The sequence below is a fragment of the Balaenoptera ricei genome, chromosome 3 (genome assembly GCF_028023285.1).
Source record: "Balaenoptera ricei isolate mBalRic1 chromosome 3, mBalRic1.hap2, whole genome shotgun sequence".
Classification (NCBI taxonomy): Eukaryota; Metazoa; Chordata; class Mammalia; order Artiodactyla; family Balaenopteridae; genus Balaenoptera; species Balaenoptera ricei.
Window position 1 is genome coordinate 170,138,337 of NC_082641.1, and position 24,360 is coordinate 170,162,696.

Here is a 24,360-nt window from a genome sequence, read left to right on the forward strand (position 1 = left end):
GCCTGCCGCCCCCACCTGACTCCAGCACTCTGAGCTCAAGGCCTGGAGGGACCTTTTGATTCTACTTATGTCTAGAACCTTCCCCTCCATCCTGCCCCAGAGGCGCCCCTCAAACCCCAGGATCACACCACTCCCCTCCCCATGGAGTGCCCTCCACCAAGTCCATTCTTCCCTTTGGCCTATGGACCCCTGAGTTTAAATCCTGGCTCACCCCTCCTCACTCTGTAGCCCCAGGCAGGTGGCTTGACTTCTCTGAGTCTCCCCATCCTACCCTGGTCAGGTTCTGGTGAAGAGTCAGTGTGATAATTTACATTACATTGCCTGTATACAGCAGGTGCTCAATCCATGTCCGCCTAAGACTTAATGGCCCTCCTCACTCATGTCACTTCCCCCACTGGACCATGACCCACAGCTCCGCTGGCCCCTAGTGGGTGCTCCAGCAAAGCCAGCTGGAAGGACATCCTGACTCTCCACTGCCTCCTGTAGGCCAGGGCTGGGCCATGCTCTCTGCAGGGTCCCTCAATCGGTGTCAGGTGGGACTGGCGCAGACGTCCTCAGGGAGGTGTCTCTGATTGAGTTCAGGCCTGGGAGACAACCTGCCTAGGATGGGGATGGGCTCACCTTGACCCCACATCCGGTCTGGACCCCCAGGGCTGGGTATCTACTTCCCATGTTGTGATTATGAGTGTCCCCCAGCCACGCACAACAGGCAGCAAGTGGGTGGGTCCTGCTTTATTTGGAACTGGCAAGGACCCCTCTCCTGGCTGCTCCGCACCCACCGGGAGCCTGGGGAGAGCCAGGGGTTGAGGGTGGCAGAGGACCAGAGGAAGCTCCGGGCTCTCCCAGCTCCAATCAGGGAGGCAGCCGGTGGTGGCCCGCCCCTGCCCTTGCCTGCCGCACGGCCCTGCCCTCTGCCCGGACAGTCTGGCGGGCCCCAGTCCAATCAGCCCAACTCGGTTTCAGCTCCTTGAACTCCAAGAGGCGCCACTGTACAGGGCTTCTTGGGTGGCGTGGAGGTGGCGGCCACACGATGGCCAAGATTGAGGAGTCTGGTGGCAGGCAGAGCCGTCACCCGCAGTCTGAAGGGGCCGTGGGTGGCCGTCGGTGTGGGGGACTCCGAGCCACCTGGTCCAGTGGGCCGGAGCCAGGCCGGGGAGGCAGGGGTGGTGGAGGCGGGCGTATGGCTTGGGCGATGAGACCCGGCAAGGCCTGCAGGGAGGCGCCCAATGCATCCAGGCGGCTTTCAAGGGCAGCCAGGCGGGCCTCAAGCTCCTCGTGCTGGGCGTGCAGCTCGGACATGAGGTTGTACATGACATTCTGGGTCTGTCAGAGACAGGGAGGGTGGGAGAGAGGAGAGGCCAGGTGAGAGAGAGGGAGGGGTGGTTGCAGAGAGATGGCAGACCAGCCCCGGTTGGGTGGGGGCCCACTAATTGGACCCAAGTGAGGAGCAACTGTGAGCGCACCCCCAACCCAACCGAAGGTATCTTGCTGGGCCCCAGGGAGTGCTGGGAGAATAGGCGAGGGGAGCGGAGACACAGGTCTTGAGTGCCAGGCTCGGGGCCAGCAGTCCAGGGGAATGTCAAGGGAGGTCTTGGGGCCCAGCGGATGTGACCAGAGTTGCCATGAGGGGATGAACTAGCCGCGTGGCCTGTAAAGCCAGAGGGTGGTCTTGGGTGATTCTGGACTGGTGTTGCTCCAGGCTGGGGACACGGTCGAGGGGAGGAGGCTCGGTTGTGAACTATCCTTGCTTTCCACATTCGACTGGGGAGGGGATAGAAGTCTGGGTGGGGAGAGGTGACCCCAAGAATCTGACCCTGTCACAGACCGGGCAACACGACAGACACAATAATTACATTACAGCAGGTGGTGGGGCATCCCTGCCACCTCGACTGATCCCCACAACCCAGCAAGCAGGGGCTGGTTCTGCCACAGTCCAGATGGGCCCGGGAGTTGCAGGGGGTAGGCGGGACACGCAAAACAGCCCTAGGTGCAAATGCCGCTCTAGCCACCAGGTGGCGCTAGACCACCGTTCCGAGTCTCAGCCCAGCTCCGCGCAGGCTAGACCCCCAGACGGACCGCAGCTCACCGCCCGTCGTGGGCGTCAGATGCGAGGGCTGAAGGGGCTGTGCCACACCCTACCCCACTCCAACCTCTCGATCTGTGGGAGGGAGACAGGTCATCCACCCCACAGCTCCTTCTTTCCGCACTGTACCTGCAGCCTCTCCCTTCCGGTCCGCAAGCCTTTACCTGAGCCGTGCCTTCCACCGTTTCCTGTTACTGTAGGCCAACCCCATCCGAGGGTGAACAAATGCCTCTGCCCGCCCCCCACCCCCCACCCTCCACGCTCCACCCCCGTAGGGCCGCAGACCCTCACCCCAGCCCGCCTCAAGGGGTCACAAAGTCCCCCGGGCCAGAGAGTAACATCTGGAGGCACCAGCCCTTGGATGGTTCTTTTTTTGGCCCTCTCTGAGGTTTAAATTTTTATTAGAATATATATTTTGTTTTTGTTGGAGAGATATAAATTAAATCAGCAACCTCGGAAAGCATTAAAATTTAATATTGGAAAACATTTTAACCTCGTTAAATTAAAAAAAATTAGAAACCCTATAATCCAATCCAGTGAAAGACTTACTTGGAAGAAGCCTTCATTAAATGTATTTTGAGAGGAGTATACTGCTGTAATTATAAGGTTTAAATAACTTTTATAAATTCACATTTTAATCATCTGTACTAATGAAGGAAGTGTGATATGGATAATCCAAACTATAATATCTAGTACCTGAATTTTTCAAAGGCATTCGATATGTATTTGGAGCTGTAATCTCATATGACATCAAATTAGTTGGCCAAGGATTTCTACATGCTCTTAGGATTATGTTCTTTCTACTAACGATTGAATTATTTCTTCAGGGTTCTAGAATATGTTTTTTCCTCTGTAATGTTCCCTTTCAAATTAAGTTTATATAGGTTAGTATTAAATTATTATTATTATTATTATTTTTGGCCACTCTGTGCAGCATGAGGGATCTTAGTTCCCCAACCAGGGATTGAACCCCTGCCCCCTGCAGTGGAAGCGCAGAGTCCTAACCACTGTACCTCCAGGGAAGTCCCCCGTTAGTATTTAATTAAATTGCATTCTCTTGCTAATGGCGAAGAGAGCGAGTCCAAAATGTGATGAGTATAAGTAGTAAAATAGGAGAGGACTTAACATTTTCTAAAGATAATATTAAATTAGGCTCAGATTGATTAATTGATTAGGAGATGGAGCCAATGAGCATAGTTCACACAGGAACTATTTATGAAAGGGCAAAAGGGAGTTCAGAAGAGTGTGACAAATATTCTAAGAGCTTGCCCAACTGAAGTTGAGTCAGTTGACGTATCTTCTAATGGATGAATAAAAAGCGGGAAATTGGATGGGACCTGACATTAGAACCAACAAATAGATCCATTTATAACACACACCGATCTTACAGAGCTCTTGCAATCAACTTTAATTTCCTGAAAGATGTTTAATTGCTATACAAATAAGCTTTCTCCTCTGATGCTATAATTTGAACTTATAACCCTAGCAAAAGAAATTTGTTTTTCTCTTAGATTTTAGAGCTTGTATGTAGATGACATTTCTAAATACGAAAGTACCACTTCACCAATTTAGCCCACTAATTACATATTCTTATTAAAACTTTGTATTAGCTATTAATTAAAAATGTAAAATAGCTGCCAAAAAAAGGCTGACAAAAATTGGGACTTCCCTGGTGGTCCAGTGGTTAAGACTCCACACTTCCACTGCAGGGGACGTGTGTTCGAACCCTGGTCAGGGAACTAAGATCCCACACGCCGCATGGCGTGGCCAAGAAATTTTTAAAAAAAAGGCTGATAAAATAGCTGCCAATGTTAAAAAGTAAAGATTTTACACACAGATGTAGATTTCTGGCATCACTCTAACAACTGGAGCCTCTGGTCACAGTGGACCCCTGCAGACAGGGCTCGTATTCCCTGGTGGCTGGTCCCTGCCTGCCCTGCATCACTTGCCTGGGTCACCTGTCTATACTATGGGCACCAGCCCTGTCCCTCCCTCCCTCCCTGGCAGGAGCTGGGCCTTGTCCTTTACTGAACATCCCTCATCCTCCTCTGAGGGCCTAACCAACTCCTTCTGGCCCAGGGGGCTGCCCCACCTCACCCTGCCCTGCTCACCTTGGCCAGGTCTGCGAGCGTGTTGGTCTGGTCATTCAGCTTCCCTTGCTCAATCTTCACACTCCGGAGCCTGGGGGACAGGTGGGCAGGTGGGGTTGTGCAGAGGCTGCAGTGGGGTCAGGGGTCCTCCATGCACCCACCCCATCCAGAGTCACCTTGTGGGATATGCAGTGGGGGATGAGGGGCAAGTTGGAGGTTAGCCCCCTTGCAGCCCGTTCCCTCCTGGCATGCAGGGGGCAGCAGGGCCTGGAGGGCGGTTCAGCCACCACCCACAGTGCCCACATGCACTAACCCCCAGGAAGAGACTTACTTCTGAGCTCTGGCAGGACCCGGCGGAGCAGGGAGAAACCACAAGGCAATTTTAACCTCAGCACACCTGGGCAGCCCATGCCCAACCCTCCCACGTGCGCCACCCCAGGGCCAGGCTGGGGGCCCTGGACGGCGGAGGGGCAGCTGCCCTTGCTCTAGGGAGAGGTCCAGCCTCTGAGGGGGTGGTACCAGCCCTCAGGGATGCGTCCTCCCTCTGCCCCCTCCCTCCAGCAGTGCCTCACAGCAAATGCAGCTGCCTCCAGCCCTGCAGCCCCACTGTATGCCAGCCTGTGCCAAGCTCCTGGCCCTGGAGGTGGCATTTAGTCCAGAAAACTATGCCCATACCATTTCCCGAAGGGGAAGTCAAGGCTCAGAGGGGCAAAGCCAGTGCCCATTGGCATCCTAGCAGGATTCGCACCTGCGTCTGCCACTCAGCCTCTGAGACCTTGGCCCCCTGGACAGCTGCCTATGGGGTTGGGGGGTGTTGTCCTCACCCCTTCTCTCCACCCCTTCTGTAGCTAAACCAGCCCAGGGAGACCTTTCCAGGTAGGACTCTCCTCTCCTCCTCACTGGTCCAAACTCAACCCTCTCCCAGGGCCTCGCCCACATGTGATAGATGCTCGGAGAGGCCCCTTGGGGCCCACCCATGCTGGGTGTTGCCAGGACCCTGAGAGGACCCAGCCCTCGGTCTGGAGAAGTGGAGGTGGATACAGACACCCACAGCCCTGGAAGTTGGCGGAGGCTTGCTAAGGAGCCACTGACATGCCTGCCCTGGGCAAGTCATCCTTGGCACCTCTGGAACCTTCCTGTTACAGGTTGAATGGTGTCCTCCCAGAAGATATATTGAAGTCCTAACCCCCAGAACCTCAGAACGTGACCTTCTTTGGAAATAGGGTCTTTCCAAATTTAACTAGGTTAAGATAACTGGTGTCCTTATAAAAAGGGGGAAATTTGGACAGACACATACAGAGGGAGGACAATGTGAAGACACAGGGACAACATCATATGAAGATGGAGGATTGGAGCAATGCTTCTATAAGCCAAGGAGCATCTGAGGCTACCAAAAGCTAGGAGAGGGGCTTCCCTGGTGGCGCAGTGGTTGAGAGTCTGCCTGCCAATGCAGGGGACAGGGGTTCGAGCCCTGGTCTGGGAAGATCCCACATGCCATGGAGCAACTGGGCCTGTGAGCCACAACTACTGAGCCTGCGCATCTGGAGCCTGTGCTCCGCAACAAGAGAGGCCGCGATAGTGAGAGGCCCGCGCACCGCGATGAAGAGTGGCCCCCGCTTGCCACAACTAGAGAAAGCCCTCGCACAGAAACGAAGACCCCACACAGCCATAAATAAATAAATTAAAAAAAAAAAAAAAAAGCTAGGAGAGAGGCCTGGAACAGATCTTCCCCTAATGCCTTCAGAGGGAGAACGGCCCTGCCGACACCTTGATTTTGGACTTCTGGCCTCCAGAGCAGTGAGATCATAAATTCTGTTTTAAACCTCCCAGTTTGTGGTACTTTTGTTAAAGTAGCCCTAGGAAATGTGTACACTTCCCAAACCTATGCTGTGTTCCTCAGTCTGTCCTCTCCAAGACCACTGTTTCCTTTTCACTGGCTGCTCATACTGCATTCCCATCATGGGGACTCTCCAGCTCAAGAAGATGCCGTGGCTCCCTCATACCTGCAGGTGGTACCTCTGGTCTCCCTGGCACTGTGCTCATTCCCACCTCCCCGCCTTTGCCCAAACTGTGCACGTTCCCTGGTATGCCTGCCCACCTCTCGGTTTCCTACCCAAATCACATCCACCCTTCAGGCCCTAGTTCAAACTTGCTTGATTTCATCAGCTGTTCTCATAAGGCCACTATTTTTTTGGAGGTGTTCAGGGGGACCTAAGGGTGAGCGAGATAGTCCTTCCCCAGAACAAAGGGACACGGGTAACTCACAGAGCAGGTGCCTTCTCCACAGACCTAACTCTCCTCAATTCCTACCCTCCGACTTCTCCCAAAGAACCTTCTGGGACATCCCTTGGGGCAAGGTCCAGAGCAGAGCCATGTCTGTGTCCCCCATGCCTGGCACACCAGCTGGTGCAGGAAATGCTTGTGGAATGACCAAATGAACATACTGAGGGTGGTAATAACAGCAACAATAACAGTTCCCATTTTCAGAAAATACTGTGTGACAGGCAGGTGCAGGCAAATCACCTGGTCACCCCAATTGTTTGATCCACACTCCATTCCTGGAGAAGAGGCATAATTACACCCATTCATCCTTGCTGTCTTCCTGCTACAACAGCAGAGTTGAGAGTAGCTGTGACAGAGACATTTTGGCCCACAAAGACTGAAATAATTAATATCTGGCCCTTTACAGAAAAAGTCTGCCAACTCTGGCTGCACATTGGACTCACCTGAGGAACTTAAACTTGAGCTCAGGTTGTATCCCACACTCTACTGTAACTGGTGTTGGGTATGGCCTGTGGCATTTTATTTTATTTTTTTTAATTTTCAGCCATGCTGTGCAGCTTCCGAGATCTCAGTTCCCCAACCAGGGATCAAACCAGCACCCTCAGCAGTGAAAGCATGGAGTCCTAACCACTGGACCACCAGGGAATTCCCAGCCTGTGGGATTTTAAAAAGCACCCCCACGTGACTCCAATGAGCAGCCAAGATGAGAACGACTTGATTAAATAATTCTCAGGAAAAAGGGACAACAGAGAAAGTTAAGTAATCTCTAATTATCCCAAATGATCACATGAATCAGGCCACAGATTTAATTCTGAGCTTCCTGGAAGCCAAAGCAAAAAGGGGAAATTGCTTCAGTGTCCAAGGGGAGAGTCATTTTGGCTATTCCAGAGAATAAAATATGCTACCTGCCACTATGTTGGGTGGTTTGCATTTATCAGAGGTGACTGTTCTGGACAAGTGCTGGGCCCATCACCTGCCTCCCTCCGACCAACCCACCATCCCACCCAGCACAGAAGCTGCAGGCCCCAACCAACTGACCACCTGGCATGGGAATGGCCATGATGTGGCCATGACGAGCTGTCTGGCCTAGTCTGCAGCCTCCTCCCCGTGGGCCAGGGCTGCCTCCGTGCCAGGTGGACACAGAAATGCAAGTGGGAAAGGTGTTGGACTTACTGATGGATGGCTTGGAGGAACTTACGCTGGTGTTTCCGAACCCGGGCGTGGTCTGGCTTTTTCACCAGCCTGGTGTGTTTGTAGATGAGCCACGTCTCCCTGAGAACGTTAGCAGCGGCGTTTTTTACCTGAGGCCAGAGAAAGAACAGTTCCTTAGAGTACCACAAAACTATGGAAGGCTCTGGAACCCTCCAGAAACTCCTGGAAATGCCCCTCTGGGGTCCTGGGACTGTAGGTCAGTACCATGTTTACACATCCACATCTGTGCTGTGTGTGTGTGCGCGCGTGTGTCTGCCTAACACACATCACTCACCATGGGCCAGACCCTTTCTGTACCCTTTCTATGCAAATGTTAACTCAGTGAATCTACACACGCCGGTTATCTCTCTCATTTTATATGTGAGGAAACAGAGACACAGAGAAGCTGACCTGCTGAGTTCATCCGGCTTATAAATTGCATCTGGCTGCCTCACCACGAATCCCTGCCTCCTGCTGAGGGGCCCGTGACTGGGCTGTGACTGGGCACAGAAGTGGACACCTGTGCACAGCTTAAGGGTGCTCACGTGGTGGCACAGCCCAGGGCAGGCTGGGCACACACAGGCAGCGCGGCATGACCCGTGGGCACGTGTGCAGAAGGTGAGGAGGGTCTGCCCTTGAGGACCAGGAGGCGAGGTGGCTGTGACGGGGCTGGCGTCCTTACCCGCTTGGTGAGTTGAGTGTCCATCATGAAGTTGTGCACGTGTTTCTCTGCCTTGGTGAGCTCCAGCTTCCGGGCCACCACGGCCACCACGAGCGCCGTGCAGCCAGCCCCCTGCATGAAGAGGGCGAGGGGGCACGTCAGGGTCCACCTCGTATGGGTTGCAAGTAGGATACCCTCCTTCCTCCAGGAAGCCCTCCTGGTTCCTCCCCCTCACATTTGCCCTCCAATCCTGCAGGGTTGGCAAATCCCATCTTCTGAGTTCACTGACTCCCAACCCCACTTGCTTAATATCCATCAAACGTCCAGGGAGCCTGTGCCATAGATTAGTTCATTTGATCCCCAGCAACTGCGGGAGGTAGGACCACTCTTAACCCCATTGGGCAGACGGGGAAAGTGAGGCTCGGAGATAAGAAAAAGGACAAGAAACAGGCAGGATCTGCATGTACATCTGGGGCTGAGGTCCACGGAGGTGGGAGGATTTGGAAGCATTTCCATCCAGGCTTTGGGGTCTGGATGATGGGGACAGAGACCCGGCTGACATGTTGCTGACCACTAATGGGGATTCAGCTGGTAGGGTCAGAAGGGTGGCGAGAAAGAAGGGTCAGGCCAGCTGCCTGCGGTGGGGCATCTGCAGGAGGAAAGAGGCAAAGTATTGGTCCCAGGATGCGGGGAAGTAAAGTGGGGGGACATCTCCCCCGTGATGGGTTCCCTGCTCTAGCAACCACCCTCCCCAGTATGTTCTGAATGGCAGCCAGTCTCCCGGCTAGGGAAGGAGGCCAGAGGGGATTTGCTTGCCCACTTGGGGGGCCACTTGAGAGACAAAAGGGCAGGAGTGAGGACCCGAGGGGGACAGCAAGGCTGAGAGGTAGGGGTGGGGGGCAGTGAAAAGTGATGCAGAAGGAGGGAGGGAAGGGGGACCTTCTGCCACTGAGAATCAGGAGCCGGGGAGCCCAGGACATCCAGGTGTCATCAGCCCCAGGAGTGGTGTGGAGCAGGTGGCAGGGGCCAATGAGGGGGCCAGAAGGCGGCTCCCCAGCTGCGCTGGAGGCTGTCTTTGGCACCTCATCCACCTGCTGCTTCCTCCTGCAGCTACTGCATCCAGGGTGGAAGGAAGGAAGAGACCTGGGCTCAGCCTCTGAGGGCCAGGGGAGTGGCTAGTTTTTCTTCCGGCTGGAAGGAAACATTTATGTGGAAGGGTGGGCACAAAGTCGCCCCCTGAGGAGACCCCATCATGCGTTCCTGGCCAGGACGAAGGTCTTGGGAAGACTCAGGAGTCCGTGTTCAAGAAAAGCCCTGTCAACTGGGGCAATGAAACATACTGGAAACCTCCATGTGGAATACTATGCCTCCAGGAAAAGGATCAGCCAATGACTCTGCACAATAGCATGGATGCCACGTCCAGCAAAAGACACTGAGTTCAGAGGAGGCCATGCTGGGATGCCTTGAAGTTCAAGAATGAGCAAATGTGTGCTTTATAAGCTATTGGAAGGGGGTGAGTCCGTGGGGCAGTGACTGGGAGGGGACACACTTGGGCAAGGGTAGAAGAGGAGAGGTCTGACAGAAGAATTAGAAAGTGGCTTAAAAGACCAATGTGTGGGGAATTCCCTGGTGGTCCAGTGGTTAGGACTCTGAGCTGTCACTGCCGAGGGCCCAGGTTCGATCCTTGGTCACGGAACTAAGATCCCACAAGCCATGCGGTGCAGCCAAAAAAAAAAAAAAAAAGAGAGAGAGAGAGAGAGAGAGTAAAGACCAATGTGTGGCTTTGTGTGATACCTGGCTGTGTGGTGACAGAGAAAAGCAAAAACATCCCTGGGTGTAAACATTCCTGCACGTGCCGGGGGCGAGGGCCTGGAATGAGCCACAGGGTAAACACGGAACTAATTTTCTGGAAGGAGGCTCATCCCAGAGAAGAGAACATGGCTTTTCTGTTTCGCTGCAGGTTTTCTGGGTTTAAAGCCATCATCTTATCTGAGAGCTCTTCTTTTTTCGTTTGTAAAGTTCATTTGCCGGGGGTGGGGGTAGGGGAGTGGATTGTGGCCGATCTTTAGTTTTTTTCCCTTCCAATCTCAAAAAATAACGTAAGCAAACAGGCATAATGCCTTTTAACTGAGAGAGGGTCTAGGTCAGCTTGGCCAGGAGAAGTGAGGCCCCGGTGGGGGCCGGAGGAGGACGTGGACCCCCAGCTTGTGTCCAAAGAGGAGGGGACAAGAAGGGGGGAGAGAGCCATGGGCCTCAGGAGATGGTGACAACGGGGTCAGTCTACATGCAGTGAAGGGGGCTGGGAGGAGCCAATGGAAAGACAGCCCTTCCCTCTGCAGGAGGAAAAGAAACCACCGTGGGGATGGCATAGTACTTTTGCAAGAACAAAAGCATCTCTCTACGAAGAAAAGGAAGTGGCCTGGGGCGGACCCTGGGGGGAATCGGGTTGGTTGACTTCCTTTGGCTTGTGGGTGTTCATTGATTTTTTTCACAAATTGAAACCGAGCAGGACCCTGTGGGGCTCCTGGGCAACAGAAGCCTTTCGAACAGTTGCTAATCAGGGAAGGGAAGGGAAGGGATGCAGAGACAAGGGAGGAGTAGCCAAGAAACCATAGTGCAGCCTTGGGGCAGGGTCCTGGTTCCACCTTAAGGGATACACATAAGAGTATCTTTGAGCTCTTCTGCAGAACTACGGCCCCCAGCAAATGGAAGATGAACTATTTGATGAAGCAGTCTTCATTCCAGAGAGAAGGTCATAAGTTTGATAACCTCAAGAACCACAGAAGCTCATCAGGAGATCACCTGAGGCCAGATTAAAGGAATGCAGGCCCTGCACACACTCTGAGCCTTATCAGCATTTCCGTCCATGAACCATTGTATAAAAGTCCTCACCAGGGCTTCCCTGGTGGCGCAGTGGTTGAGAATCTGCCTGCTAATGCAGGGCACACAGGTTCGGGCCCTGGTCTGGAAGATCCCACATGCCGCGGAGCAACTAGGCCCGTGAGCCACAACTACTGAGCTTGCGCGTCTGGAGCCTGTGCTCCGCAACAAGAGAGGCCACGACAGTGAGAGGCCCGCGCACAGCGATGAAGAGTGGCCCCTGCTTGCCACAACTAGAGAAAGCCCTCGCACAGAAACGAAGACCCAACACAGCCAAAAATAAATGAATAAATAAATAAATTTAAAACAAACAAACAAAAAAAAACTCCTCACCAAATCCTCCTGGGTTGGGACACACAGTTTTGAGGGGCATGAGCCTGCTGTGTCCCCCTTTGCCTGGCAAAGCAATACAGCTATTTTTTCCTACTTCACCCCAAACTCTGACTCCAAGATTTGATTTAGCACCAGTGGACAGAGGCCGAGTTTTCGGCATCAAAATGAACATGCTAATTGGGGGCTGGGGAGAGGAGTTCCCTACTGTATGTTGAACAATTCATAATTCAAAACATGGAAAAGCACTTGTGGAGATGAAAGAAACTTGGAGAGAAAGAAGGTTCCAGAAGGAGGGGATGGGCAGGGAATCTAATGATCAAATCAGGATAAAGAGAAGGCACCAGACGCCAAAGTTTGCCCATACAAGCAGGCGGACTTGAGAAGTCTTCAGGGAAGAAGGGGTGCTGCCTGGGCCCACAGGAGTCACAAGAGATAAACCTTACACCCCAGGGGCTCAGTGGGGTGCTCAGGACACCCCAGTAGTCAGGGAAGGATGGAGAATTGGGTTGTGATGGCAGGGCTCAGAGGGTATTGACTGGGTATCCGAGGCATTCATGGCTCTAGGCATTTCACATAAATGAACAGACTCAGTCCTTGCAACAAGCAGGGGGAGTGGCGGAAACCGAGGCACAGAGGCATCAAGCCCGTTGCCCTGGATCCAAGGGCTGTGAATTAAGTAGGCTGCGAAGCATAAAGGGGCAAAAATGATTCTTGGTTCAGAGTGGACCACAGGATCTGGACTGGAGAATACAGTGGAAGCTACATATCTAGGGCTGGAAGAACCCAAGAGGAGATGTCCCCGGGAAGCCTGAGGGTGTCTTCTGTGTCACATCAGAGGGAAGGAGCAGGGTGGCGGAGGGGTGGGCTGACACAGGGAGGAACTCTGAGCAGGTCCACTTTGAGATGGCGTGAGCTCCCCATCAGTGGGGCTGTGCATGGGCCCTCGCCCTTACCATGATGCCAGTGAGCAGGCACACGCCCTTCCCGCAGTAGGTGTGGGGCACCATGTCGCCGTAGCCGATGGAGAGGAAGGTGATGGAGATGAGCCACATGGCTCCCAGGAAGTTGCTGGTCACTTCCTGCTTGTCGTGATACCTGGGGGATGGGGGGAGCCAGGGAGGGCCCAGTCAATCCACACTGGTCCCTCTGCCTTCATCACACCCCCAGGAAGGCAGGGCCCTGGGTCCACCTGGCTGCATGGGGGCCTTGACTGCAGGGAGCTGATCACTCTGGAGGCTCAAAGTGTCCAGGGCACCGCTATAGGGCAGGGTGGGGGGATGGTTAGTGCCGGGGGCAGCCCTGTGGTCCTCCTGAGGGTACCACAGGGCACAGGGCAACCACTCCTTCCCAGCATCCCTTCCAACCTTCTCCTTTCACCTGACCCCCAAGCTGCTGGTTATTGGGCAGAGAGGGGTCCACGTGTGGGTGACGCACATGAGCGTGCGCACATGAGGGGGCATGCACACGTGTTCACGCATGTGCACACAATCCCCCTCCCAAAGACAGACACACAGACAGATGCGAACGCGGGTGGCCACGGGCACCAGAAGCGGCAGGAAGTAGAGGTGAGGATTCAGGTCAGACCCCAGGAAGAACTTCCCCAGCCAGCAAGGTCCCAAGGAGGGAGGAGGACCCTACGGGGAGACAGGAGCCTGGAGGACCACACCCTGGGGCTTGGGAGTATTAGGCAAGTCAATATGTGGAGGGCAGTTGCCCCAACCTCGGGCCTGGGGTTCTCCTGGCAGTCAGGAGGGAAGGGGCAGCTTGCTTGGCACTGGGGAGAGGCCTGGGACTCAACTTTTGTTATTCAGGGGTACAGACCCCAAGGCTTTGCAAGGACATGATTTTGTCCCAATCAAAGCCGGGCCTGGGACCCTGGCCACACAGGCTATGAACTGGTTCTACCTCTGGTCAGCCCAGGCTGGGGGACTAAGGGATTGGTTCTCTGGGTCTGGGGATGGCTCAAGGTTCTGCTCCAGCTCAGCCCCCTACCTGCAAAGCCCCTCCAGCTCTGGGAGGTCAGGAAGCCCTTTCCAGCTGACTCCCTCCTTCCCAGGCCGCAGGGGCAGGGCAGGGGGAGCTGGCGGGTAGGGCTGTTCCAGGCAGACGGGGCTGGGGTCAGGGGCTCAAGATAAGGAGGAGATGGAAACCCAAAAGGTGGGAAGGAGGGTTGGAGGCCTTCCCAGCAGGTCTGGGCTTTGAGAGTCCCTGCCCCACTGGAGGGTCGGGTGCCATTCCAGGCCCCTTCAGCCTGGACTTCCGGGCTGCTTGCTGGACAAGGGGGACCAGGGACTGAACCCCATCTTTCACTGAGGCATGTGAGCCCCAAGCTGCACCAGCTTCTAGTGTCTCTCTCAGGAGACCAGGGCTCCACACCCAGGAGGCAGGAGGAGTGGGGAACCCATCAGCCATTGGGGGAGGCTCCAGGTCCAGCTGGAGCTATGGTGGGTGCTACAGGACCACCCAGGACCAGGGAGTGGGGGGCATGCAGGAGGTGGGGTGGGACAGAGCCACAGGGGTGGAGCGAGGCAGGCGAGAGGGCATCAAGCAGTGTCAGAGGGCTCAGAATTTAGGATTGGCTGCCCCCCCCGGGCCCTGCCCTATTCCCCACCCTTCCCAGGCACCCCTGCAGTGACCCAGCCTGGACCCCAGGGATGCCTGATGCAAGGCACCCTCTCCCACTCCCCAGATCTCAGTCCTGAGGTCTGTGGGAACTGGCACGGGGGCACATTAGGGGTCCAAGGAGCCCCTGTGTGATCCTCAGACAGTAAACCTTGATGACAGAAAGAGCTAGGCCCTCACCCCCATCAGCCCGACATCAGGCTGAGGCAGGGGTCATGGAGGGGGCGTTTGAAGGGGTGAGGACTGGGGATCTGGGGGCAGGTCCAGCCAAGGAACCTCCCAGAAAGCCCAGTCCCAGCCCCAGCTAGGGACAAGGCAGGAGAGACCCCTTCCCAGACAAGGCACCCCCATGCCCTGAGAGGTCCAGTGCGGCCCCTCCTTCTCCTGGAACCCCTGGGGGTTTCTGGAGACAATGAGGAATTAGGCCCTCAGGGATGTCCCTTTGCCCCTCAGAGCCTCAGTGTCCTCATATATAAGTCGGGTTGATGGCCCTGCACCTTCCAAGGCTGTTCAGAACAGACCCCTTACGGGGGTCTTAAAAGCTTGGACGGTTTTCTCGTTCACCCCAGACCCACTTAACCCTCCGAAGGAGCTGTCTGAGCCCCCTGGGGCCAGCTGCCCCGACAAGACACCAGAGCTAAGTAAGCTCTTCTCCCCCCTTCTCCCCACCACTGCCCCCGCCTTGGTGACAAGGACCCCAGGGATGCCAAGTGCACACAGCCCAAGAGTGGCCTGCCCCCCGCTATCCTGGGCTTGACCCCACACCCACGTGCCTGGCTGCACTGGGACAGGCTCTCCCCAGGGCCCTGTGGGCTCTGGGCAGGTCCCAGCCACCCGCCTCACCTCCCCACTCCCTCCCCTGGTGGCAGCTGATCTTAAATTCCTGGCGGGCAGGGCAGCTGGCAGCTCTGCACACATAGCTCGGCTGAGGGTAGGACTCACATGCTTTCCCTACAGTCCGGTGGGGCGGGCAGAGGGGAGAAGGAGAGCAGGTTAAATTGTGGGGGGGGGATAGGTGGATGGGGGGGGTCCTTGTTCCTGCTGCCTCCGCCACCCTGGGCCAGAGGTTGGGCCAGTGGAGGGGCCCCTGGGGGAGGGGGAGGAGGAAGAGGGATGGGGTCCTAGAGGGGTGCGGGGTAGGGGCTGGAGGGGAGTGGGGACACAGGGCTGGAGTCCCAGGGATGAGGGAGCTGCACTTGAGGGACTGTCATTGAGGCCAGGAACTGGGTATGGGGGGCGGGGTGTCACCAGGGTCAGAATCATGGGGATGGAGTGATGGCTGGGGGGAGGCCTTGGATGTCTGAAGTCGTGGGTAGGCATGGGGTTCACCAGGGTCAGAAGTCATAGGGACAGAGTGACGGCTGGGAGAGCCCTGGGGTCACTAAAGTCGTGGGTGGGCATGAGGGTCACTGGGATCAGGGGTCAGGGGGTCAGGGGCGCACCTCTCACAGACCCGCACGGTCCAGGCGGCGATGATCCAGGAGGAGATGCTGAAGACAAGGAGCACGGTGCCCGGGCAGATGGTCATGAGCGTCTTCATGACGAAGCGCGTGTTGAAGGTGATCTTGTTGAGGGCGCCGATGCTGCGGCTGGAGGCGTCCGTGAAGATCCTGCTGTGCAGCAGCATGACGCGGCCCAGCAGGTAGAGACGCAGGAACATGGGCACAGACAGCAGCACGTCCACGTCGGCCTCGGCCGCTGCCGGCGCGTACGTGAAGGCTAGCCGCGCTGTCCACGTGAAGCGGTAGTGGCCGGGCACCGGGTGGATGGCGCACACGGCCAGCTCCAGGGAGATAAGGAAGACGCGCTCGCACGTCATGGCGATGCGCCAGTCGTCTGCCCCGTTGTCCACCATGAACAGCTGCGGAGGTCAGGCGGGCGGGATGAGGTGGGCCTCGGACACGAGACCAGGCCCCGGAGCAAGATCCCGGCCGAAAACCCCGTCGGCTTTTACAAGAAATATGGCCTCAAAGGCAAAACTCCCTAGTTCTCAGGGTCGGCCACAATTCAAGCTAAACGTGGCACAGATGTTCCCCCAAAAGTCAAACACAGAGTTACCAATGACCCAGCCATCTCATTCATAGGTATATAGGCGAGAGAGATGAAAACAGTCGTTCCAACACGTCCTTGTGTGCACGCAGTCACAGCAGCGGTGTTCACAGGCACCCAAAGTGGAAACAACCCAAGTGTCCATCAATGGATGAATGGATCAACAAAATGTGGTCCTTCCACACAATGCAACATTACTCAGCCATAAAGAGGAATGAAGCATTGACATATGCTACAATGTAGACGGACCTTGAAAACATTAAGCTGAGTGAAAGAAGGCAGTCACAAAAGGCCACCAGTCAGGGCCGACGAGGCAATGCTGCCGCCACAGTGGGCCTGGAAGGTGGGGCGTTGAGCCGAGGAAGATCATTCTCCAGCCTTCAAATCTAACGGAATTTGCCTGGTTAGGTCTGAGAGAAGTGTAGGACCTGTCACCCCTTTCTTCTTTCATATTTCTCCCTTCTGGAACAGGAATGTCTATCCTATGCTTATTCCACCATTGTATTTTGGAAGCACACAACTTGTCTGGTCACAGTTGGAGGAAAATTTTGTCTCAGGGGGAACAGTACCTCGAATCTCACCCATGTCTGATTTAGACGATATTTAAATGAGACTTTGGACTTAGAGTTGACGCTGGAATGAGTTAAGACTTTGGGGGCTGTTGGGATGGGATGAGTGCATTTTGCATGGGAGAAGGACAAGGATTTGCAAGGTGGGCCAGAGGGTGGAGTGTTATGGACTGAACTTTGCCCCCTCAAAATTCATCCGTTGAAGCCCTAGCCCCCAGTATGACTGTATTTGGAAATAGGGCCTTTAAAGACATAATTAAGATTAAATGAGGTCATAGGAGTGGGGTCCCAATCCTACAGGACTGGTGTCATTTTATAAGAAGAGGAAGAGATACCAGGGATGTGTGAGCACAGAGCAAAGGCCATGTGAGGACACAATGAGAAGGTGGCCGTCTGCAAGCCAAGGAGAGAGCCTCAGGAGAAACCAACCCTGCCAGCACCTGGTCTTGGACTTCCAGCCTCCAGAACTGTGAGAGAATACATTCCTGTTGTTTCAGCCACTCAGTTGTGGTGCTACAAACACACAGCGCTTCATTCTTTTTTCATTTGGCTGAATAGTATTCCATTGTACGGATGGACCACATTCTGTTTATCCATACATCAGTCAGTGGACATTTGGGTTGTTTCCACTTTTTGGCGATTGTGAATAATGCTGCTATGAACATACATGTACAGTTTTTGTGTGGATGTAGGTTGTTGTTTCTCTTGGGTGTGTAACTAGGAGGGGAATTGCTGGGTCATATGGTAACTCCATGTTTATCTGTTTAAGGAACTGCCAGACTGTTGTCCACAGCTGTATCTTCAGAACTGCTTCCTTTAGTTCAGGGGTCACAGTCCCCCTCCCCCAACCCCCAGCCAGATCAAGGACCCCTCCTGTGTGCCAGACCCTGGGTGTCCCCTGACAGGTCTGCATACAGTGCGACCCAGGTAGGATTTTCCTACACCCATCTCCTGCCATACTGTGGCTCCCTGAGGTCAGGGGTCAAAGGCCAGACTCGAGAGCCACATCTGACACCTTTTGGTGTCCCCAGGCCTTGGTGCCAGCCTGCTGTGGTAACGCCTGCCTGACAGGCCCTGAACTGGGCTCTCCAGGAGCCTGACCAGGTTTTGATCAACCCTTGAAATAGGAGAATAAACTCTCTGGCACATGATAAATCCTTCAAACACAGGGTCCGATGGACTAGGAAAAGGAACCTGGTGCTACAAACACTGGACCCCATGGCTGCAAAACCTCAGAAGACCCAGGGCTGTGAAAACAACCCATGTGCACCAGAACCCCAGCCCACCTCCTGCTCCTTCACTGTTGGTCTTCTTTACCAAAGAATCAATGAAAATTAAAATGAAGATATGCATTCCAAGGAAATTTAGAGTGATCTAAACAGTGTGTCTCCACAGAAGTCCTTTTTTTTTTTCACTATAAAGAGGCTATTGATCCTTTTATGTCTTAGAGGGCTGGGGTCCCAGGTGGGCTGGGGTCCCAGGTGGCTGCGGGGAGGGGAGCTGCCCCAACCCCACTGGGCACTGACCTGGATCTCCCGGGCGTGGTAGAGGACGACCAGGCCCAGCAGGATGACCGTGGAGAGGCTGATGAGGCATTTGAGTGCAAATGAGTACAGGGACTCCTGGACAAAGAGAGAGGGCAGGACAGACACTGTCGGGGCAGGCAGCCCTCCTGACCCCCCACCTGGTGGCTTCACTCAGAAAGTGAAGCTCTGGGCCTTACTCCTTAGGCCTGGGCTGAGGGCAAGGTGGGCCCAGCACTTCAGCTTATAATGCCTGGCTTCACATGGGTACAGCACTTTACAGTTTACAAAAACTGACCTCATGCAGACGTAGCACTTCCCAGTTTACAGGCTGACATGGCTCTCATCTCCCTCTGTCCTCACATCCACTTGGGGACCCATGTAACCTGGTCCTGACCGCTCTTGAAAAAGGGAAAGCTCTTTCCCTGCTCCTCAGCGCAGCCCTTCTCTGGGGCTCCCCCATGCCCCCCGCCTTGACCTTGGGAGGCAGCCCCATCCCCACCTTCAGCCAAGGAGCAGCCTCTTGTTGCAGGGCAGAGGGAATGGGCTGGAGCCTTCTGGGCCCACCTGCAGCCTTCCTGCTGCCCCCACGGGGTGGACACAACAGGAGGCCCGGGGCCCCCCACCTTCCCACCTCCAGGGACCCCTCAGCATCCCCCACCCCCCTCCCTCTCCTAGGGCTGATGTGGCCCCCCACCCCGTGCCCAAGGAGTCTCGGGGAGCCCAGTGGGACCAGCAGGGCCTCCCTGGGGTGCCAGGGGCAAGGGCCACGCCTACCTTGCTGTAGACCCCCCAGGACAGCTCCGTCTCCGTCACCATGACCACAATGCCGAACATGCCGAAGATGAGAGCGTAGTCACTGAGACGCTTCCGCTTCTCAAAGAGCGCCCGCCGGTGGCCCAGACGGTGGCCAACGCTGGGGGGCTTCCCTGAGCCCCTCTGCCTACCCGCCTCATCCTCCTCCTCATCTTCCTCTTCTTCCTGGTCCTGGGGCTGCCCCCGGGGGCTGCCGGGTGAGGGCTGGGCCGGCTCACTCTTGGCTACCACCACCTGGATGCCTGGGCCATTCGGAGGCTGCGGCGGGTGGCCGGCCTCGGGGTCCAGAGGGTCTCGGCCCAGGGCACCCAGCCCGCCACCCAGTGGCCGTCCCCCGAAGCCATTGTGTCTGTGGCTGTTCATGACTATGTGGGTGCTGGGGTTGGGCTTGCTGCCGGCCGCCCGGGGCCCGGCATGGCTCAGCACCTGGGCTCCCGCACTGACCTGCAGGGCATGGGGGGACACGGTCATGTCAGGGCCTCAGCAACTGACCAGAGGGCTACGGACCCCACCCCAGCACATTCTGAGGCTGGAGGGGCCAGGAACCGATTGCGGCTGACACGTGGATTGGCCACTCCAGAAATCTGCAAGTCAGCCTATGTCCCTCCTCTGCTCCAAAACTCCCCATGGCTCTCCAGTGCCATTGCATAAAAACTCAACTTCTCACTGTGTCCAGGAGGCCTCCGTGGTCTGGCTCTCACCCACCTTATCCTTCTCACTTTCCCCAGAGTCACTCCCTTCCAGCCACGGTGGCCTCCCCATTACCAGATCCCAGCAAGCTTGGTCCTGCCTCAGGGCCTTTGCACCTGCTGTGCCCTCTGCCTGGAACACCCTCCTACCAGACCTTTGCCCACTGACTTTTCTGTGTCTCCAGGTACCTAGAATAATGCCTAGCACACAGATGGCATTGAATAAACACTTCTGAACGCCTCAAGATGGAATCTGCTGGCTGGTTTGCCTGGGAGGACTAGAGGCCGTGTAAATGAGCAGCTGGGAGGTGGTTCCAATCCAGGCTTGTCTCCTTCTGACCTTCAGGCTCTTGGACAAGTTAATCTCACTCTACTCCAGTTCCTCCCGTAGAGCTGTCCAAAGGCCTGAACACACTTACATAGTCACGGGATACGGCCAGGGGGAAATTGGGGACCATGGCCGTGGCTATGAGACCCTCAGCTCCCTCCTGCTTAGATGGAGGGAGGTCCGTGATCTCCAAACACATTGCAGGACCAAAGCAGCAATCCAGGATTTAACTCTAAAATCCCAGAATTGATTCTACAGGGTCTTGGGAGGCATGCTTGGCCCGGTCCTGTGACCTCGGGCCAGACTCAGTTTCCCCACCAAGGAAACTGGCTACCAAGGAGGAGACTGTCTGATCTGCCCCCTGCTCCTGCACAGGGCAGTGTCCCGTGGCGTCACATGAAAGAGCAAGGACCTTGAAGACGATGACACGCACATGATGAGGCTGCCTGGAGTCCGATCCCCTGGGTCCCAACTTGCCAGATCCTTCCCTGCCACCCGGCCCCCCCAGCCCACTCTCTCACTCCCCACCCCTGCAGGCACCCCCTGCTGCCACCACAACCTGAGTTTACTGAACACCTACTACACGCCAGGCTCTGTCCTTTGCACAGATTTTTCTCCTTAATCCTCACAACACCCCCAAGAAGAGGGTCTTGGGATTTGGCCAGTTGTACAGATGGGGAAACTGAGGTACCATGTGGTGAAGGGACCATCTCCTTACAAGGCAGATTCTGGACCAGGCTGCCTTGTGGGATTCTCCCAAGAAGCCACGCAGTGGTGGGCTGTGGGCCAAGTGTTGTCCCCTTGGAAAAGGCCAAGCTGGCATGTGCTGGGGTCCCGGGAGAGGGGGCTGCATGCACAGACAGGACACCTCCCTGGTCCTGAAGCCATGTTCCTGGGGGTGACAGGCTCAGAAAGTGTCACATCAGGACACGCCAAGATGAGCCATGTTGCCAGGCGGGACATGGGTGACCTTGGCCAGGGCACCACCGCATGCATTGCAGAACCACCTGTGCCTGTGGCCGCGCCCTGCCCCAGGCAGTATCTGTCCCACTCACTACATGTCCCCAGACGAGGGTGCCAGCACATGGTAGGAACACAAGAAACATGAGTCTTAGAATGTGTCCCACTTCCATCCATCTCACCAACCAGGCTGTGGCCACCTGTGACCTGACGCTTCACAGTTTATAAGAGCTGGCCCCATGTGGTCCCAGGATATCACAGATTATATGGGCTGATCTCCTGCAGGCCCAGCACTTCAAAGTTTATAAGGCTGACCTTGGCCCTGACCTCTCTCTTCGTCCTCACAAGCACTCAGGTGCCACTCTCCTCTGGGCTAGAGCCCCTGCTTGCCACCTGAAGGGCTGTCAGCTGCTAGGCAGGGCTAAGAGCTTGCCACCAGGACACACACAGCGGCCCCAGACCCTGCCCTCGCCCAAGACACAAGGAAACCTCAGGCACCCCTCCCATCTTCCCTCCTGAAGGTGCAGAAGGTCCCTGCCCAGGGCTTGGGGAGCAAAGGCAGGAGAGGTGGTGGCCTGGCAGTCAGGACTGGAAGCGGGTGGGAGCGGTGCAAACGACCTTCCAAAATGCACCGATGAAGATGCAATTTGGGGATGTGACTCAGCCGCCCAACACACAGGCCAAATTCAGCCGTGTTTCCACCATGCTCCTCCTTGCCTGGCAGCCGTGTCCTAACATGCCCTGGGCAGGGAGGGGGTGGGGTAGGGCATGTGAACAGGCGGCAGGTGGCTTCTGGGAGGCCCTTCTTAGTGCCTATGTTGTTAATGCGGACCTATTGCTTATTGCCGGCCAAGACCTTGATGAGAATTACCACATTTAATTCCTATTGCCACTCATCAAGGCAGGTGGCATTCTTATTCCCATTCTACAGAGGGGAGACAAGGTTCAGAGAGGTTCAGCACTTTGCCCAAGGTCACACAGCCAGGAAAGGCAGGGACTAAGTTAGTGCAGTCTGGGGGCAGTGGATGGCAGGATCTGCCTGGGTCCCTCTTGATGAGCGGCTGTTTGGAAAGGGAGCCAGCCTGGCCCTGTCCTTGAGGGGCCACAGAGCTCAGGACACAGGCATGGTGACTGTCCCACCCCTCCCACGACCTCATAGGAAATGGAAGGACAGAGTGGCCTGCCTGCAATCCCGCAGGAGAAGGGGGCAGCCCGTTTCTAAAGACTGGGTGGGACCATAGGGCCGTGGGGACAAGAGATCACACCCCTCCCCAGATTCACCTTCCCCTCCCTCAATGCAACCTGGGCCTAAAGCTGGGGTCCCCGGGACCCTCAGAGATTTCCCAAAGAACCAGAAGTCCCTGTGAAACCCCAGCCAAGGTTTGGATATCCATGAAAGGGTGTGTTTTTCTGGGTGAAGGCCCTGGGTTCTCCAAGGAGTTCCTCTAAAAAGCAACAAACATCCTATGGGCTGCATTTGGTTTTGAGGGTTCCTGGAATTCCCCAAATTGTCTAATATGTCTGGGGCACAAGACCTCTGTTCCTTGAATGCTGGGGTGAGGGGATGAGCAAAACCCCGCCTTCGTGTACCATCCCACGAGATGCTGTGGGAAACCTGTAGGCCGAGCAGGGCCGGGGGGACCCAGGAGGGCTCTTGAGGAGTGGGGGAAGGTGTGCAGAGAGCAGGGAGCAAGGAGGCTGACTCCTCCGAACTGTCCCACCCAACAGGAAGAGAAAGAAAATGGCCAGACCTGAAAGGCCCTCGAGTGAACTCTTTTACAAATGATGGGTTGATTGCAGAGGGACCTTTGGGTGTTCCAGCCAGGACGAAGTCACTGCCACTTCCTCATCTACCTCTTTAGTAAAGGGGTGTCTCGGTGCCATCCCAGCAGGGTCGGTGGCCACAATGGAGTGAGATCTCATGTGGAAAATGCTTAGCACTCAGCCATGGGTATGCCTGTTGTGGTGACACTACAGAACACCGTGATCTGTCCTTCAGAGCTGGACCAGGAGAACGTGACCCCTGCCCATCAGTCTCCAAGGCAGAGCCTTCTTGGGGCAAATGCCCACCCCACTGCTCCCAGGAACCATGGCCAGAGCAGCACATGGTAGAACCTTCTAGGATATGTGGGTGAATTGTGGGTTGTGTGTCCCTGCGGAGGGTGGGGTAGGACCCTAGGACACACCTCCACCAGCACTCTTGGGGCCCTAGCTCTGCAGGGTGGACAGGATCTGTTCGTCCTTCCACCCCATGGGCTGCCCGACAGTGGGTGCAGCAAGTCGTTGGCTGACTGCCCCATCCCTTAGGCATTCCCCCCATCACCACCCGTCAGGAACCTGCCAGCAGCCAACAGGGTGCAATTAGCCTGCCCTAGCCTGCTGTCCCCAGTGCCCTCCACTCTGATGCATCTCCATCAGCATCTCTGGCTCACCCCCAGCCTTCAGCGCTCACATGTGTGGCCCCACCCTCCAGGACAGCCCAAGCAGTGCACTGTGCTGGGTACCCGACCTCTGTCCAGGGAGAGCTGGGGGACCCGGCTTTCCGACCCCTGCCGTGCTGCCCCTAATGGCTGGATACAGGGGCCAGTGGTGAGGGTCTCCTTCCTCCCATTACCAAGTCAGTCCTGGGTCACTGCCTCCACCCCGAGAGCTCCCCCACCGTATGTATGGAGTTTGGAGACTCACTGCTCTGCCCCCGCCAAAGTGAACCCAGTACCCTCCCCCTCCAGGATGGGGGTCCGTGAATCTTTACTCACTCGGGCAGTGCACATACACACATTGCCCCCGTCGCCGTATCCCCTGGGTTGCGGACCCCACGGAAACCCTCCTAGCCCCTGCCCCAAACCGCATCTCACTCCGGGACATGCCGCCCTGGGTGCCCCTGCCCATCCCACTCAGTACCTGCGGGGCTCGTCTTGGGCAGCCGGACGAGGCTGGAGGGGAGAGGGTCCCGCGCGGCCGCGGACCCCCAGGCAGGGGCCGGGGCCGGGGTCGCGGGCGGGGCCGGCAGCAGCGGGCGGGCGCGAGGCCCCGGGTCTGTGGGGCCGGGGGCGGTGGCAGCGTGCGCATCCCCCGCCGCCCTGCCCACGGGCTCGGCTGGGGGGCGAGCGCCCGCCCGGGCAGGGAGAGGAGGGGGCGGTGCGACGCCGGCGGCGCAGCCGATTGGCCGAGCCCGGGTTGGCACCGCCCCCGGCGACCCCGCAAGCCCCGCCTCTATTTAAAGATCCCTCATTTCCCGGGTTCCCCCTTCGCTCCCCAGCGAGCCTCCTCAAACTCACCCTTG

At 56.2% G+C, this 24,360-nt stretch overlaps 1 protein-coding gene across 6 annotated transcripts in view; it reads right to left on the minus strand.

Moving 5' to 3' along the window:
- Window positions 1–717: 717 nt before the first annotated feature.
- Window positions 718–24,360, minus strand: part of KCNN1 (potassium calcium-activated channel subfamily N member 1) — a 29,313-nt gene continuing 5,670 nt past the window's right edge. The window contains exons 1-9 of one of the 6 annotated variants that reach the window (XM_059918114.1): window positions 23,979–24,176; window positions 19,062–19,544; window positions 18,288–18,383; window positions 15,586–16,004; window positions 12,475–12,616; window positions 8,330–8,440; window positions 7,630–7,757; window positions 4,195–4,264; window positions 718–1,323 (exon numbers count right to left, since the gene is read on the minus strand). In XM_059918114.1, the coding sequence (XP_059774097.1) occupies window positions 1,069–1,323; window positions 4,195–4,264; window positions 7,630–7,757; window positions 8,330–8,440; window positions 12,475–12,616; window positions 15,586–16,004; window positions 18,288–18,383; window positions 19,062–19,544; window positions 23,979–24,146 (1,872 nt within the window). In that variant the 5' untranslated portion in view covers window positions 24,147–24,176 and the 3' untranslated portion in view covers window positions 718–1,068. Of the gene's footprint in view, window positions 1,324–4,194; window positions 4,350–7,629; window positions 7,758–8,329; window positions 8,441–12,474; window positions 12,617–15,585; window positions 16,005–18,287; window positions 18,384–19,061; window positions 19,545–22,828; window positions 23,391–23,978; window positions 24,177–24,360 lie in introns of those variants that run through there. The other 5 variants (XM_059918115.1, XR_009502520.1, XM_059918116.1 and 2 more) reach the window with 5 other exon arrangements.